General features: G+C 40.3%; 1 protein-coding gene across 2 annotated transcripts in view; it reads right to left on the bottom strand.

Annotated features, from left to right (window-relative positions):
* Positions 1-13,303, bottom strand: part of UNC13C (unc-13 homolog C) — a 391,633-nt gene that overhangs the window by 25,574 nt on the left and 352,756 nt on the right. For both annotated transcript variants that reach the window (XM_030578419.1, XM_030578418.1), the window contains one exon: positions 7,298-7,445. In XM_030578419.1, coding sequence (XP_030434279.1) covers positions 7,298-7,445 — 148 coding nt within the window. The remainder of the gene's footprint in view (positions 1-7,297; positions 7,446-13,303) is intronic.

The following is a 13,303-nucleotide window of genomic DNA, read 5'->3' as shown; positions in this document are numbered from 1 at the left end:
CAGTATTTGTATTGCCAAGTGGCCAAAAAAAAGGCACCTTTTGCCCTTATCAGCACATAAACATAGGCTGGATATTTTCCTACATATTTTAAAGCAGAAATGACAACTCCAATAGCATTCAACTTCCAAGCAGGTAAGAAAAGGGGCATGGCCAGGACAGTAACAGTGGCATGGTCAAACAAAAGAACTTCCCTGTCCCCTTGTATGAAACAGAAAAAAATATTAAAGCTAGTGTTCAGGATGAGTGTGGCATGTAAATTGTGTGCACATTTTGATCCTGTCCACTAGTTACAGTATGGTAACAGTATGGTAATTGTGTGCACATTTTGATCCTGTCCACTAGTTACAGTATGGTAACAGTATGGTAATTGTGTGCACATTTTGATCCTGTCCACTAGTTACAGTATGGTATTGCAGCCAGGATTCTTGGCTTATCATTCACTTATACTGCTGAGCTTGCAGACTTATCAATATGCCTATGAACCAAAGAACTGAACTTATACTATCCACTACCATTTTAGTGGTAAAATTGTAAAACACATAAAATTGGCCATTGTTTAAAAATACAACTGGTTTATGCACATCATTCAGTCATTTAATTATTGCTTAAGCACTTGTCTGTTGGGAAAATAATCCTGGTATGCTGCAGAGCCTTGAAGTAGAAAATCCATCATAAATTTATGGTACATTTTAATAATGTTATCTATCTGGACTCTAGTAATTTACTTTTAAAGTGCCTGTACTCAATTACATTTTTTCCTTGATTGTTATTTCAAATAAATCACAAAACAGATTAGCCTTTAAATAGTTATTACATAAAAAACCTATTAAAATGTTAAGATTGCCTCACATTAAGTTAAGTACTCAAAGTTAGGAACTCCTAGAATTAAGGTTACCTCTGTAACTTTCACGTGGTTTCATTGCACAATCTAGACTCTGTTAATGGTATACAGAAGGGGGCAAAATTAAGGCACTGATTCAGGAAATCACCACTATTCAACACTGATACAATAGGCATCAATGAACTGGAAAAAATAAATCTTTCTGATGTGAGTATTATTAAATGTAGGCAAAATGTAAATGGAACAAAATTCTGCCTTCAGTTCCTCCAACATCATTCCAGATCAATTATAGCAAATGGGCAGAATTTCCCCTTGAACTGTTGGATCCTAAAAAACATGCCTGATTATTATCCATTTTTTGGTTTATGATAATTTTTTTCTCTGACGTTACAAAGTCCATATTAAGTGGGCCGTGCTCTGACCTTAGACAAGGAGATATCGCTCCTGCTGAAGTCAACAGGATCTGTCCCTAGGGGTAATTAGCGTGTGCCAAATGCCCCTTACCATGTTTTACCAAAGATTTCCCAGCACCATGACACAATAAAAATGATATTTAGAACTGTAGGCAGAATGACGAAGTTGGAACTTCCTAAAAAACCTTGCTTTCAACCAGATTTTGGACTGGTGATTTTATTTTTTTGATAGTGTCATAGCAGTACAGCCCCTGTATCGATGCCATTTTATACAGATGTAAAAGCAACTTCTACTGCTCTAGCTTATTTACCCTTCCTGTCAGGGAATAAGTTGTACTTCTAGAAGCACTTTCATACTGGTGGATCTGCATTCATGCTGTGGGGACTGTACCACAGTCACTTAGCTAGTATAGTTACAGCAGGATAACGAGTGCATGTAGGTAAGGGCTAAGTCTTTTAAAATGAAGAAACAGGGAAGAAAAGATATGTATGGTCTGGCTGTGTGCAATTGTTTTTTAATTAAAATGACATTTAAGCTGATTGTACCTATGAAACAACAGCTTGTACAGCTTTAGGAGCCCTTCATTTTACTATTTATCTAAATGGCAAACGAGTACGTGCTGCCAACCTTCTTTGCCCTTGTCTCACTCATTTTGACTGCAAGGTTTCTAGAGGAAACTGTAGACGTGCTGCGCTGTAACTAGAGATGGGGGGAAAATGCTGGCTGCAGTGTCTGTAACTCCTTCTCTCTAATGTGTTGAGTTAATCTAACAATGAAATGTCAAACCCCATTACCAAGTCTGCACCTTTATTTCTCCCAGTAGAAGGAGGGTTTCACTGCTGTCTGACCCGCTCACTGTAAACAGTGACAGCATCTGACTAACAAACATGCAGTTTGTATATAAACCAACATTAAAGCAAAAAAAAAATAAAATGAGAAGACTAAGGGCAAAATACTCCTCCTCACTCAGCATAGATGAAGAATTTTCCCTGCAGTGTCCCTCTCCATCCATGGAATTTCTGCAGCACCTGAGGATCTTGGCTCAAAAGCTTTACTCTCCTGTGTCAGGGAAGGAGAGAGGGACATGCTTTGGAGACACTCTGGAGATCTACTGCAAGGAGGGGTCTAGAAGTCTGAAGCCGGAAAAGGGGTTGACTAGGCTTTGGTGTCAAGGATTAAGAGTTGAACAGAGGGAAGTGAGATCCAGAATTTCAACAGGGTCTGAAATGTAAATGATCATGGCAAGAGAGGACTTCCAATCTCTAATTTGTACAGTCAACTTCCCTCAACCATAGAGGTAGAACCAGGGATGAGTATTAGTACTATTTGACCTATCCACTGAACAGCAGTCAGGTGGCACTGCTGTCTCTGAAAGCACATATTTTGCAAATGATGTGGCTGCCTCAGTCATGCTGACTGGATGACATGGTTATAATGTCACGATCAGGAGTGCAGCTATATAATAAGGTATTTCTGAGAATAATAATGAAGAAAATAGAGACCCTTGCTCTCTTCAGTTAAGCTTTGGCTCAGGCTCATAAGTTACTTTGCAAATTGTAGTTTAACAATTTGAAGACCAGGATTCGTTTGCTGAAGAAATTTGCAAATAATTTCAAATAAAGACCAAATGAGTGAATTTTATAATCTGTTTGCAGACAACAGCCAAGAGAAAACAGACAAAATGTAAGGTTCTGTTACTGAGACATCCACCAACATTAGATAGGAAGCAGAGTTATGCTTAAGCTGCTTTGAACCTGAGTTGCTTCTGATCTCTATCAATATTTAGAATTCACAGGTAGCTCAGGTTTCTCATTGAACATCTTAAAAGAATTGGCGTGTACAGTAAAATCATGCTAAGTTTTAAGATTTTTTATAAGATCTGTGTATATTTTGCAAATATGAGTATTTTATACGTCTTTACGTCTCTATATACTTGAAATTTAATCCTGAAAAATCTATTCTGCATTCTTTCTGTCTGTTTGAACAATTTGTAACTTTTCATATGAAAAAGTTTGCAGAGGTTGATCTGCTCCATTCAAAATGATTTTGCAAAAGATTGGACACAATCAATTGCTTTTTAATGTGGGTTTTTTTTACTGTATTTGGAAACTACACTGTCACTTTAAGTAAGAATGACCAAAGTAATAAAAATTACTAAACGGGTACTTCTCAAATTATATAAGGGAAAACTAGATTTTATCAACAAGAGGAGCTTAAAAAAGACAAATCAATTTCAGTAAAAACAATTGATGTTATCACTAAATTTACAAGTAGCTTCTCATTCATTCATTAGTAAAGAAAAAATATAGAGCATAAAATATAAAACCGGAGGTTGATATTTAAAAAAGTAGAACCCTATTGCTCATACAATTTGTGTGTGCATTTGTCTTCATTTGCACATGCATTACCCTAATTGGTTAGTTATCTAATTATTTCTGAACGCAAATTCCTGATTTGCATAAACATTCATTATAACTGCCAATAGCACAGCCACAGTTGGGAGAGACCAGGAATGAGAATAGATGAATCTTTGCTTTCATAAGGAACATCAACAGTAAAACATTAGGAGATATATTTCCCTAGCCCTTATCCCCTGGTGGTACTTATGTTAACAAAAGTGTGCAACTACAGTCACACTAATATGTGCACAGCAATGCACACAGACCTCAAGCTTCTGTTAATGAAAATCAGGCCCTTCAGGTTTGTGGCTTGAAAATGGTAAATGATCTTTATTTTATAACTACAACCTGTGTAATTTTCTCTCTTATGCACATTTTCGTTATGACTTAGGGAAAAGCAAAGTGTATGTTAGAATTAGTAATTACTCATCTGCTGCCTAAATCTATATTGTATTATCTTATGAGAGGGAAAAATATTTTCCTTATACATTAGAGTTTTAAGCATTTTTCCGATGCATGAATTATTAATGAAGACCCTTAATGTAATGGAGTAGCTGCTCAGAAAATTATTCCTTACAATGAATCTTGAGAGCAAGTTGCAAAATTCATGTTGCGTGCCAGGTATTTAAATTGAAAGTAACAAATTGCACTTCAAAAGTAAAAGTAATTACTTTCCAGGTTAATGTTCAATTAAAACTGTTCTCACCCTCATGAGATGGAGCAAGATAATAATTACAGATCAGCAAATTGTATTTCCACTCAAAGACAGTAAGTGATGGACAGAACCATTTTTAAAAGGTTCCTCACATTTGGTGAAATCTAGCGCTGATTTTTAGTACGCAGAAGTAACTCTGTAGTATGGAATTTTAATGTATGTCTTATAGCTTTCAGAACAGGAGCGGCGCCAGGGTTTCTGGCACCCTAGGCAGAATTCGGGGGAGGGAGGGGCGGCATTTTGCGCACTCCCCACGGGGCTCGTGGAAGCTTCGGGTTCTGCTCCCGTTGCACCACCGAAGGACCCTCCGCCGAAATGCCGCAGGCAACAACGGCAGTCATTGCCGAAACGTCGGCAGTAGCTCAGTTGCCTGCCGCTGTTTTCCGTGGCACTGTCGGCGGCGGGTCCTTCTTCGGTGGTGCGACGGGAGCAGAACCCGAAGCTCCCGCGCGCCCCATGAGGAGCGCGCAAATGCTGCCCCCCGAATCCTGACACTCTAGGCGATCGCCTAGGGTCGCCTAATGGAAGCACCGACCCTGTTTCAGAACAATGGATTGTCAATTCCTAATAGGTGATAGCAGCCTTTGAAAGCAGCAGGAACTCATGTGGAGCCCTTTCATTGTTTGAAAATGTCCTCTCAAGTACTTGTTACTCTTCACTGGATAGAACCAGACCTTAAACATAGAAGGACTGATTCTCATTTACACTCCGGTCCCTTTATACTCCTGTAGCAGTGTAAAACAAAGTGCTAGAGCAGTGTAACCTAGCTCATAAACTCTTACGCTGTTCTCTGCTTTAATTTGACTGTCAATATTAGAGATTTGACATGGTCATATGGAGATGTTTAAAAATGCTCTGATGTGATTTTAGCTTGTCATGGTTAAAAATCAACATAAGGGAAAGAAAAAATGCCTTTCACTCTGAAAGCCACCCTGCTATTACAGGTGGATGTGGCAGAAAAACCTACATAAAAATGGGGAACCTTGTGTAAGCCTTGCCCAGCTCCTATGTAGGTCAATCATAAACTCCCATTGTTGTCAATGGGAGCCCATTTGAGCCAAAAAAAGAGGCAGACTCTGCCCATGCTCTTTACCTCTGGGTCTGAAATTGCCCAGGTCCAAGGTTTTGGTTGAGACCTCTTGCAAATGGTGGTAGATCCCTTGTGAGTGCTCTTCTCTTAGGAGGCTAGGAATGGGGATATTAGGGTACTTACTAGTCAGAGCTGAAGTGTGCACTATATGGAAAAGTCAGCATGTATGTCAGACTGTGAAAGCACTAGGTTATGTGCAAGAGCCACACTTCATTATTCTCAGGTTCAAAGAAAATAGTATGTAGCATATCCTATTTGAGAGATATTTGCAGCCAATAATCTTTAGCTCCTTATGTTGTGAACCTCTATAGCTGCCAAAATATGATGTAGTGGGTCCCTCTCCCCAGTAATGGTATACACTATAGGCTAAGTTGTGTCGCCCTTACTCCTGCTGGTGAGCACTCTTAAAGTTTAAGGCCAGAAGGGACCACCAGATGACGTGGTTCAACTTCCTATATATCACAGACCTCCAGCATTCGCACATTAAACCCAACCAGCAAAATAAGCCCAAAGGAGAGTAGACTATTACGTGCCACAGACAGAGATGAGGGAAAACTGAGGTGCATGGCTGCCTGTGGCCCCTGCAATGGAAGGGAAATGAAGTGAAATGGATATCCTGGCAACTGACCTTCACTCACCCATTGCAGAGGAAGGCAACCCCTCCTTCAAAGTCACTGCCAGTTGGATCTGGCAGAAAATTCCTTCCTGGGACCTCACTCAGGGCAATCAGTTAGACCTAGAGCATGTGAGCAAGAATCAGCCAGCCAAGTACCTGGTGTCATCTTGGAGCACTGTCCCTTCCCTATCCTGTGTTCGATCTCTAGCCATGGCTATCTCTGATGCTTCAGAGGAAAGAGACTATCCCCTCCAGGATACGTAACGGGGAGTCCCTGCCTGACCCCTGCAGGGGGCTTGCTGATGCCCCGAAGCATGAACTTTCAGGAACATAAGACTCACTGAAAGTGAGCCCCACCCCCCCATCACAAGCAACCCCATCATCCAATTGTACCTACAAGTTTCTCCAGCTGTCTCTGAAAGCTAATTAAGCTGTTTGCTCCCACAACTCTTAATGGGAGGCTATTCCAAAACCATACCCCTCTTTTGGCTGGAAACCTTGTAATTTCCAGTGCAGCATTTCTACCATATAACTCATAACACCGTCTTCCCTACAAGGAGACCAGAAGGTGCCTTCTCTTTAGCCAGTTCTTTAGCTACCTTGCAATTCTTGTAGTGATCTGCAGACACTGATGACACTGATTTCAGAAGGACTATGCATGTGAGCAAGCAGTTTCCCACACGAGTAAAGGTTGAACACGTAGCTTTGTCGGTGTGTATGCATAACTTTAGGGTCAGAGCTTCAGCTAATGTAAATGAACTTAGCTGCACTGACTTGCTGACGTATACCAGCTGAGGACCCGGCCCATAGGGTAATCTCACACACTTGAGTGTATACAACTCATTGCATTGTTTGCCTAGGTAGATATGTATGTACCATAGAATCTATTATCCACCCGGGGTTTACTTATTGTTGAGATTGAATTTTTATTACCATTGCATTAACATGGCTTATATTAACATGGGCAGACTGCCAGCATTCCTGGAATGCATGGAACAGTGCTTTACTCTGAGTAGTCAAACTGAGTAGTCAAACTGAAATCAGTTGGACCGTTTGGCGTGTAAGATACTTACTGTGAAGTGCCACCTCAAGACCATAATTATTAAAACTTCATAATATGTTTTGACAGTTATAATTGGCATATATCAATAGCAAAATATTCATTTAAAATGTTAAAATCATCTTTGCTACATTTCCAGCCCCAATGAACAAGTCACTTACTTTGAGACGTCTGAGTTGCTATAAATTTCTTTATCAAGGCATCAGTAGTTTGTGTATAAAGGCTAAGAGCATATCTCAGAGACTGTAGATCTGGGCTCTTCTCCAAGAAATTCTTTTTCAGCCCATTTCCTCCAGCATGAAAGTATTGCTAAAAAAGAAAAACATAGGTAAGGCATTGAGAGAAGTAGATTATCTGATAAAAATCTCTAGGTAAGACCTGATGTTTATATAGCAATATCTAGAATAAAACTGATTCATGCAGTGCTTAAAATTTACAATTTGTATCTTTGGGGATAGTTGTTATTGTCCACATTACAGTTTTTGTGTGGTCCCCCCTCCCCAAAAAAACTCGTAAGTGTTATTTTAATCCCTCTTAAAATGTATATAACTCAAAAGTAGTTAAATGTGCGGGTTTTTTCTGTTCATGAAGTTACAGCCATCTGAAAACTATGGTTTACAGTGCAACTACAGAAACAAATTTCCTTTGACAGCATGCTTGGTGTGGTAGAAATCTGTCCAAGTGTAGAACTAAGACACTGTTTGGCAGAAAGGCATAATTCATGGTGGGAATCTTTGGATTGGTTATGGTGACAAATTTAGAGACTAGCTAGAGGTTCAGTGAGGGATTAGGATTACTTTCTAGTCTTCCAGTCTTATTCTACTCTGTAAAATTGGAATTGCGAGTTTCTACGGTTATTGTCTCTATACCAAAATTCCAGACAAAGATGGACTACAAGCTGTCAGTAACAGTATCTCCGAAAATGTCACGGCAAACCTGGTGGCTGAACTTTGTGACTTTGTCTTTACCCACAACTATTTCAGATCTGGGGACAATTGATACCTTCAAGTCAGCAGCAATGCTATGGGTACCTGCATGGCCCCATAGTATGCCAAAATATTTATGGCTGACTTAGAACAACACTTCCTCAGCTCTCGTTCCCTAGTGCCCCTCCTCTACTTGCGCTACACTGATGACATCTTCATCATATGGACCCATGGGAAGGAGGCCCTTCAGGAATTCCACCAGGATTTCAACAATTTCCACCCCACCATCAACCTCAGCCTAGACCAGTCCTCACAAGAGATCCACTTCCTGGACACTACAATGCAAATAAGTGATGGACACATAACCACCACCCTATACCAGAAACCTACTGACCGCTATACTTACCTACATGCCTCCAGCTTTCACCCAGACCACATCACATGATCCATTGTTTATAGCCAAGCCCTAAAATACAATCACATTTGCTCTAATCCCTCAGACAGAGACAATCATCTACAGGATCTCTATCAAGCGTTCTTATAACTACAGTACCCACTGGGGAAGTGAAAAAATAGACTGACAGCATCAGAAAGGTACCCAGAAGTCACCTACTACAGGACAGGCCTAACAAAGAAAGTAACAGAACACCACTAGCTCTCACCTTCAGCCCCAATTAAAACCTCTCCAGCGCATCATCAAAGATCTACAACCTATCCTGATGGATGATCCCTCACTCTCACAGACCTTGGAAGACAAGCAAGTCCTCGCTTACAGAAGCCCCCCAACCTGAAGCAAATACTCACCAACAACTACACACCACACAACAAAAACACTAACCCAGGAACCTATCCCTGCAACAGACCGTATTGCCAACTCTGTCCGCATATCTATTCAATGGACACCATTATAGGACCTAACACATCAGCCACAACACCAGGGACTCATTCACCTGCACATCTACCAATGTGATATATGCCATCATGTGCCAGTAATGCCCCTCTGCCATGTACATTGGCCAAACTGGACAGTCTCTACACAAAAGAATAAATGGACACAAATCAGACATCAATAATTGTAACATTCAAAAACCAGTAGGAGAGCACTTCAGTCTCCCTGGACACTCAATAATAGACCTAAAAGTGGCCATTCTTCAACAAAAAAATCTTCAGAAATATACTTCAACGAGAAACTGCAGAACTGGAATTAATTTGCAAACTTGACACCATCAAATTAGGCCTGAATAAAACTGGGAGTGGCTGGGTCACTACAAAAAGTAATTTTCCCTCTGTTGATACTCACACCTTCTTGTCAACTGTTGGGCATAGGCTACATCCACCCTATCTGAATTGGCCTCATTAGCACTGACTCCCCACTTGGTAAGGTAACTCCCATCTTTTCATGTGCTGTATTTTTATACCTGCCTACTGTATTTTCCACTCCATGCATATCATGAAGTGGGTTTTAGTCCACAAAAGCTTATGCCCAAATAAATTTGTTAGCCTCTAGGGTGCCACAAGAACTCCTAGTTGTTTTTGTCTCTTAGGGCTAGATTGTGACCCGCCCTAATGTGGCCATGCTGAGAAGTAAAACCCCACTCCCATGTACAGTGGTAGGGCTATTCATTACATCTGGGGTATGGAAAGAGGGGATGGTGGGAGGAGGGAATGAGTACAGTATAAATTCCCCCTGAAGTTTAGTAAGCTGCATCCCAAAAAAGAGGAACTAACTTACTATCACTTCCAGCTCAAAAGATAGGGACAGAGGATGAATTGTGACATTGAGTCACAGTTCCTTTCTGATTCTCCTCCTGGGGTGGTGCAACTTTGTGCCACCTCTATGCTGTGCCTAAAGGCTCAATTTTAAACCACTATGAGTCTATATCAAAAATACCATTTGCAAGTAAAAAGATTTTCTTTCCTAATTGCCATCCTTGCTTTAATTCCAAAAAGCCGTGGCTTGAAAACTGAAGCAAGATTCTCTCCCGATTGCACATATCACCAATTCTGAAGGCCCCCTGTGATACCTCTGCTAATCATTCTCATCCCCAGGTGTTCTTCCGATAGCTGCACAAAGGTTGGGGTGGGCAGGTCATAAGGGGACTGCAAGGTAAGATATGACTTTTCTAGAGCAGTGGCTTTCAACCTTTACAGATTACTGTATGCCTTTCAGGAGTCTGATTTGTCTTGTGTACCCCCAAGTTTAATCTCACTTAAAAACGACTTGCTTACAAAATCAGACAAAAATACAAAAGTCTCACAGCACACTATTACTGAAATATTGCTTACTTTCTCGTTCATACCATATCATAAAATTCATCAATTGGAATATAAATATTTCAGTATATAGAGTAGTATAAACAAGGCATTGTATTAAATTTTAGTTTGTACTGACTTCCCTAGTGCTTACGGAGCCTCTTGTAAAACTAAGCAAATACCTAGCTGAGTTAATGTACCCCCTGGTTGAGAACCACTTTTCTAGAGGTGAAGAAGGCCACCAAACAAGGAGCAGTCTCCTAAGTGTAACCCAGGACAATGATTTGCAGAGTAAAGGAAAGTTAGACTGAGGGTGGTTTCCATCATCATCCATGGAGAAGAGATGTAAATGCTGTACAACGTCAACACCAATTTGCAGAAGCTTGTTGCATTCCTTCAAATTCTAGGAATCAAGGTCCACGTAGATAATTCTCTCTCATGCAACACTTAATTAGAAGGAAAACAAAGAAGAAATGAGTGTTGGGAGGATATTGGGGCTACTTGAAGGCAGCTTGAGACAATATGCGCCCTCTTGGATATAGATCTAGAGTTAGCCAACAGAGAATACATCCTCTCTACACCCGGGCGGTAGGGTTGGTTGAGGGATACAACTCATTGCTGTGTTCTATTTATATGGCTCAGCAAAATCTGTAGTAACTATCTGGCAAAATAGATATGCACACAGCAGCATGTTGGCTACCACTTCATCCACACATCTGCTGACACTTAAGGTCAATGGAAAAGTTGCTTTATATGTGCTTTGATTATCTAAGCTCCTTTTTTACAACAGGGCAGCAGTTTCAAGTTAGTGTTGCAGGTGAAGTTTGGCAATTACTCAGAAAAGTTTCTTGCTGAGACCAAAAAGCAGAGGCTTGCTTGTACTTGGCCATGTTCAAAGGATCAACATGAAAGGACACAGCTGGAGCTACATGTATCATTCCATGATGAATGTGGGAGTAAACAGAAGAGTGGAGTGGCCAGGGGCGATGGCTGGCAATTCTCACAGATCGTTTCTGGGAATAACAGGCCTGGTTTCATTGTAGTTTGTTTCATGGAATAGTGTGGGACTGTCTACCTTATGAATCTGCTTTAAAAGTCAACTGGCACCACGCATTTCACTAACAGCTGTACACCCATGCTGTACCCAACAGCAATGGAGTAATGCTGCCTCCATTACCCTAATTTTCTCAAGAATTCAATGGAAGTGTGTAATCATGTGAATTCCCAATGAATTAGTTACTGGCACACTTCTCAACTTCCCTTGTCTGGGATGTTTTAAAGTGTGTGCATGTTTCCATTACACCTTTTAATCAATGAGCCCTAAAAATTGCTAATTATATTTCTTCATACCAAAATCACTGACTCTTCTTATCCTAATTGCTAAAGCACAGTACTGAAACTTAAAGTAAAAAGCAAACAAAAGCATTCCTAGAAAGAACCCTAGCCCAGGCCTGTGATTCTGAACGTGCATTTTTGTCCGTAAATGCTAGGTGTGCATTTAGAAAGCAGTCATACAACAAAATGTATACATACAACAAATGGCAAAGTAGCCAATATGTGGGACATCTTTTTCCTAGATCTTTACAAGAAAAATCACCAATTTTCCCTTTCACAAAGTATATTAATCACAGAAAGGGGAGCGAGCAAGAAGAGGGCTACAAGAGATATTATAAAAAACAATTCACAGGGTACTGGAATGGAAATTCACATACAGAAAAAGAGATTTGTTGTAAAACTGCAGTTCGAGAAAAGTTATTTGGGGGGTGGTGGGAAGGCGAAGGAGAACAAAACTTGGGAAAACTGAGACATGGGAGAAAAGGGATGATAAAGGTAGCACTGGAGACAATCATTTATAAAAAGGTTTTAGATAGAAGATGTGTTGGGAAATAGATATACAGCTGTTGCACTTAAAATGATTCATCCCTTTGGAAAGCAATTCCAGGATAGAGGGCTTTCCTGGCCCCCTCTTACCTCAGCTGCAGGAAGCAGTTTGGTGTAGGGGGCCACAACAATGGTTATACTCCCTCTGAGAATCCCCTTATGCAGGGCTAATTCTCCAAGGGCTGGCTATGCTAACTTTAGGGCAGCTTTGTAGCACAAAGCTATCCGATCACAACAAAAGAACCAGTCTCTCAACTAATGAAGCCTTGCAGCACTCATGTGTAAAGTGTAAAAACCCTGCTTTACAGAGGCAAACTGTGGCAGTGAAAGGTTACAAGATTTGTCCTAGTTCACACAACAAGCCAGGGGAACAACTGAGACAATAACTTAGAATTTGACTCCCAGAACGGTCTCCTGGCTTTGGGAGGTACAGCAGTTATTTTTTACCTGCTGCAGACTTTACAGAAGTCCTATTCTGGGATCTAAACTCCTCCTAAATTGCAGTTGCTGTTTAGCTTTCCATTTTTATAGGAAACAAAGTTGATTTGAAATAGCCTATGAAGTGAAGTTTCTTATTGACATAGAATCCAGAGTACATTCTGATTAAATTGATCACTAAATGCCCTCAAAAAACCCCACAAACATGAATAAATCTTGTCTGATAGTGTTTAAACATGGTAGATTGCCTGCATTTTTTATATTGCTTGGGAGTATGAAAAGCTAGAGCAGAATAAGGTTTAGCAGTGAATAGATTTTCCAACCTGGTTCCAATGGCTTATTGAAACTGATTTTCTTATAATATTCCCAAGGTAGGCATTTAAAAATGTCTCTCTCTATGCTACATTATTTTTAGAGACAGTAAATGATATGGTGCTAAAACAATCTGGAGCTGGCCATCAGTCTCTGCTAGGGATGAACTGGCTCATATAAACCACAAGCTGTATGTCCAGCAAAGCATTTCGCCTGGCTGTCATGAACGTCTGGAAATCAAACCCATCTTTATTTCCATAACATAAGTGTTTGGAATGCAAACCTGATTCTCATTCTGTGTGAGGAAGGCATAAATATGAATAATAAAGAACTATACAGTTTAATTGAGCCAGGAGA

Source organism: Gopherus evgoodei, chromosome 10 (genome assembly GCF_007399415.2).
Source record: "Gopherus evgoodei ecotype Sinaloan lineage chromosome 10, rGopEvg1_v1.p, whole genome shotgun sequence".
Taxonomy (NCBI): domain Eukaryota; kingdom Metazoa; phylum Chordata; order Testudines; family Testudinidae; genus Gopherus; species Gopherus evgoodei.
This window is presented reverse-complemented; position numbering and strand designations above follow the sequence as displayed.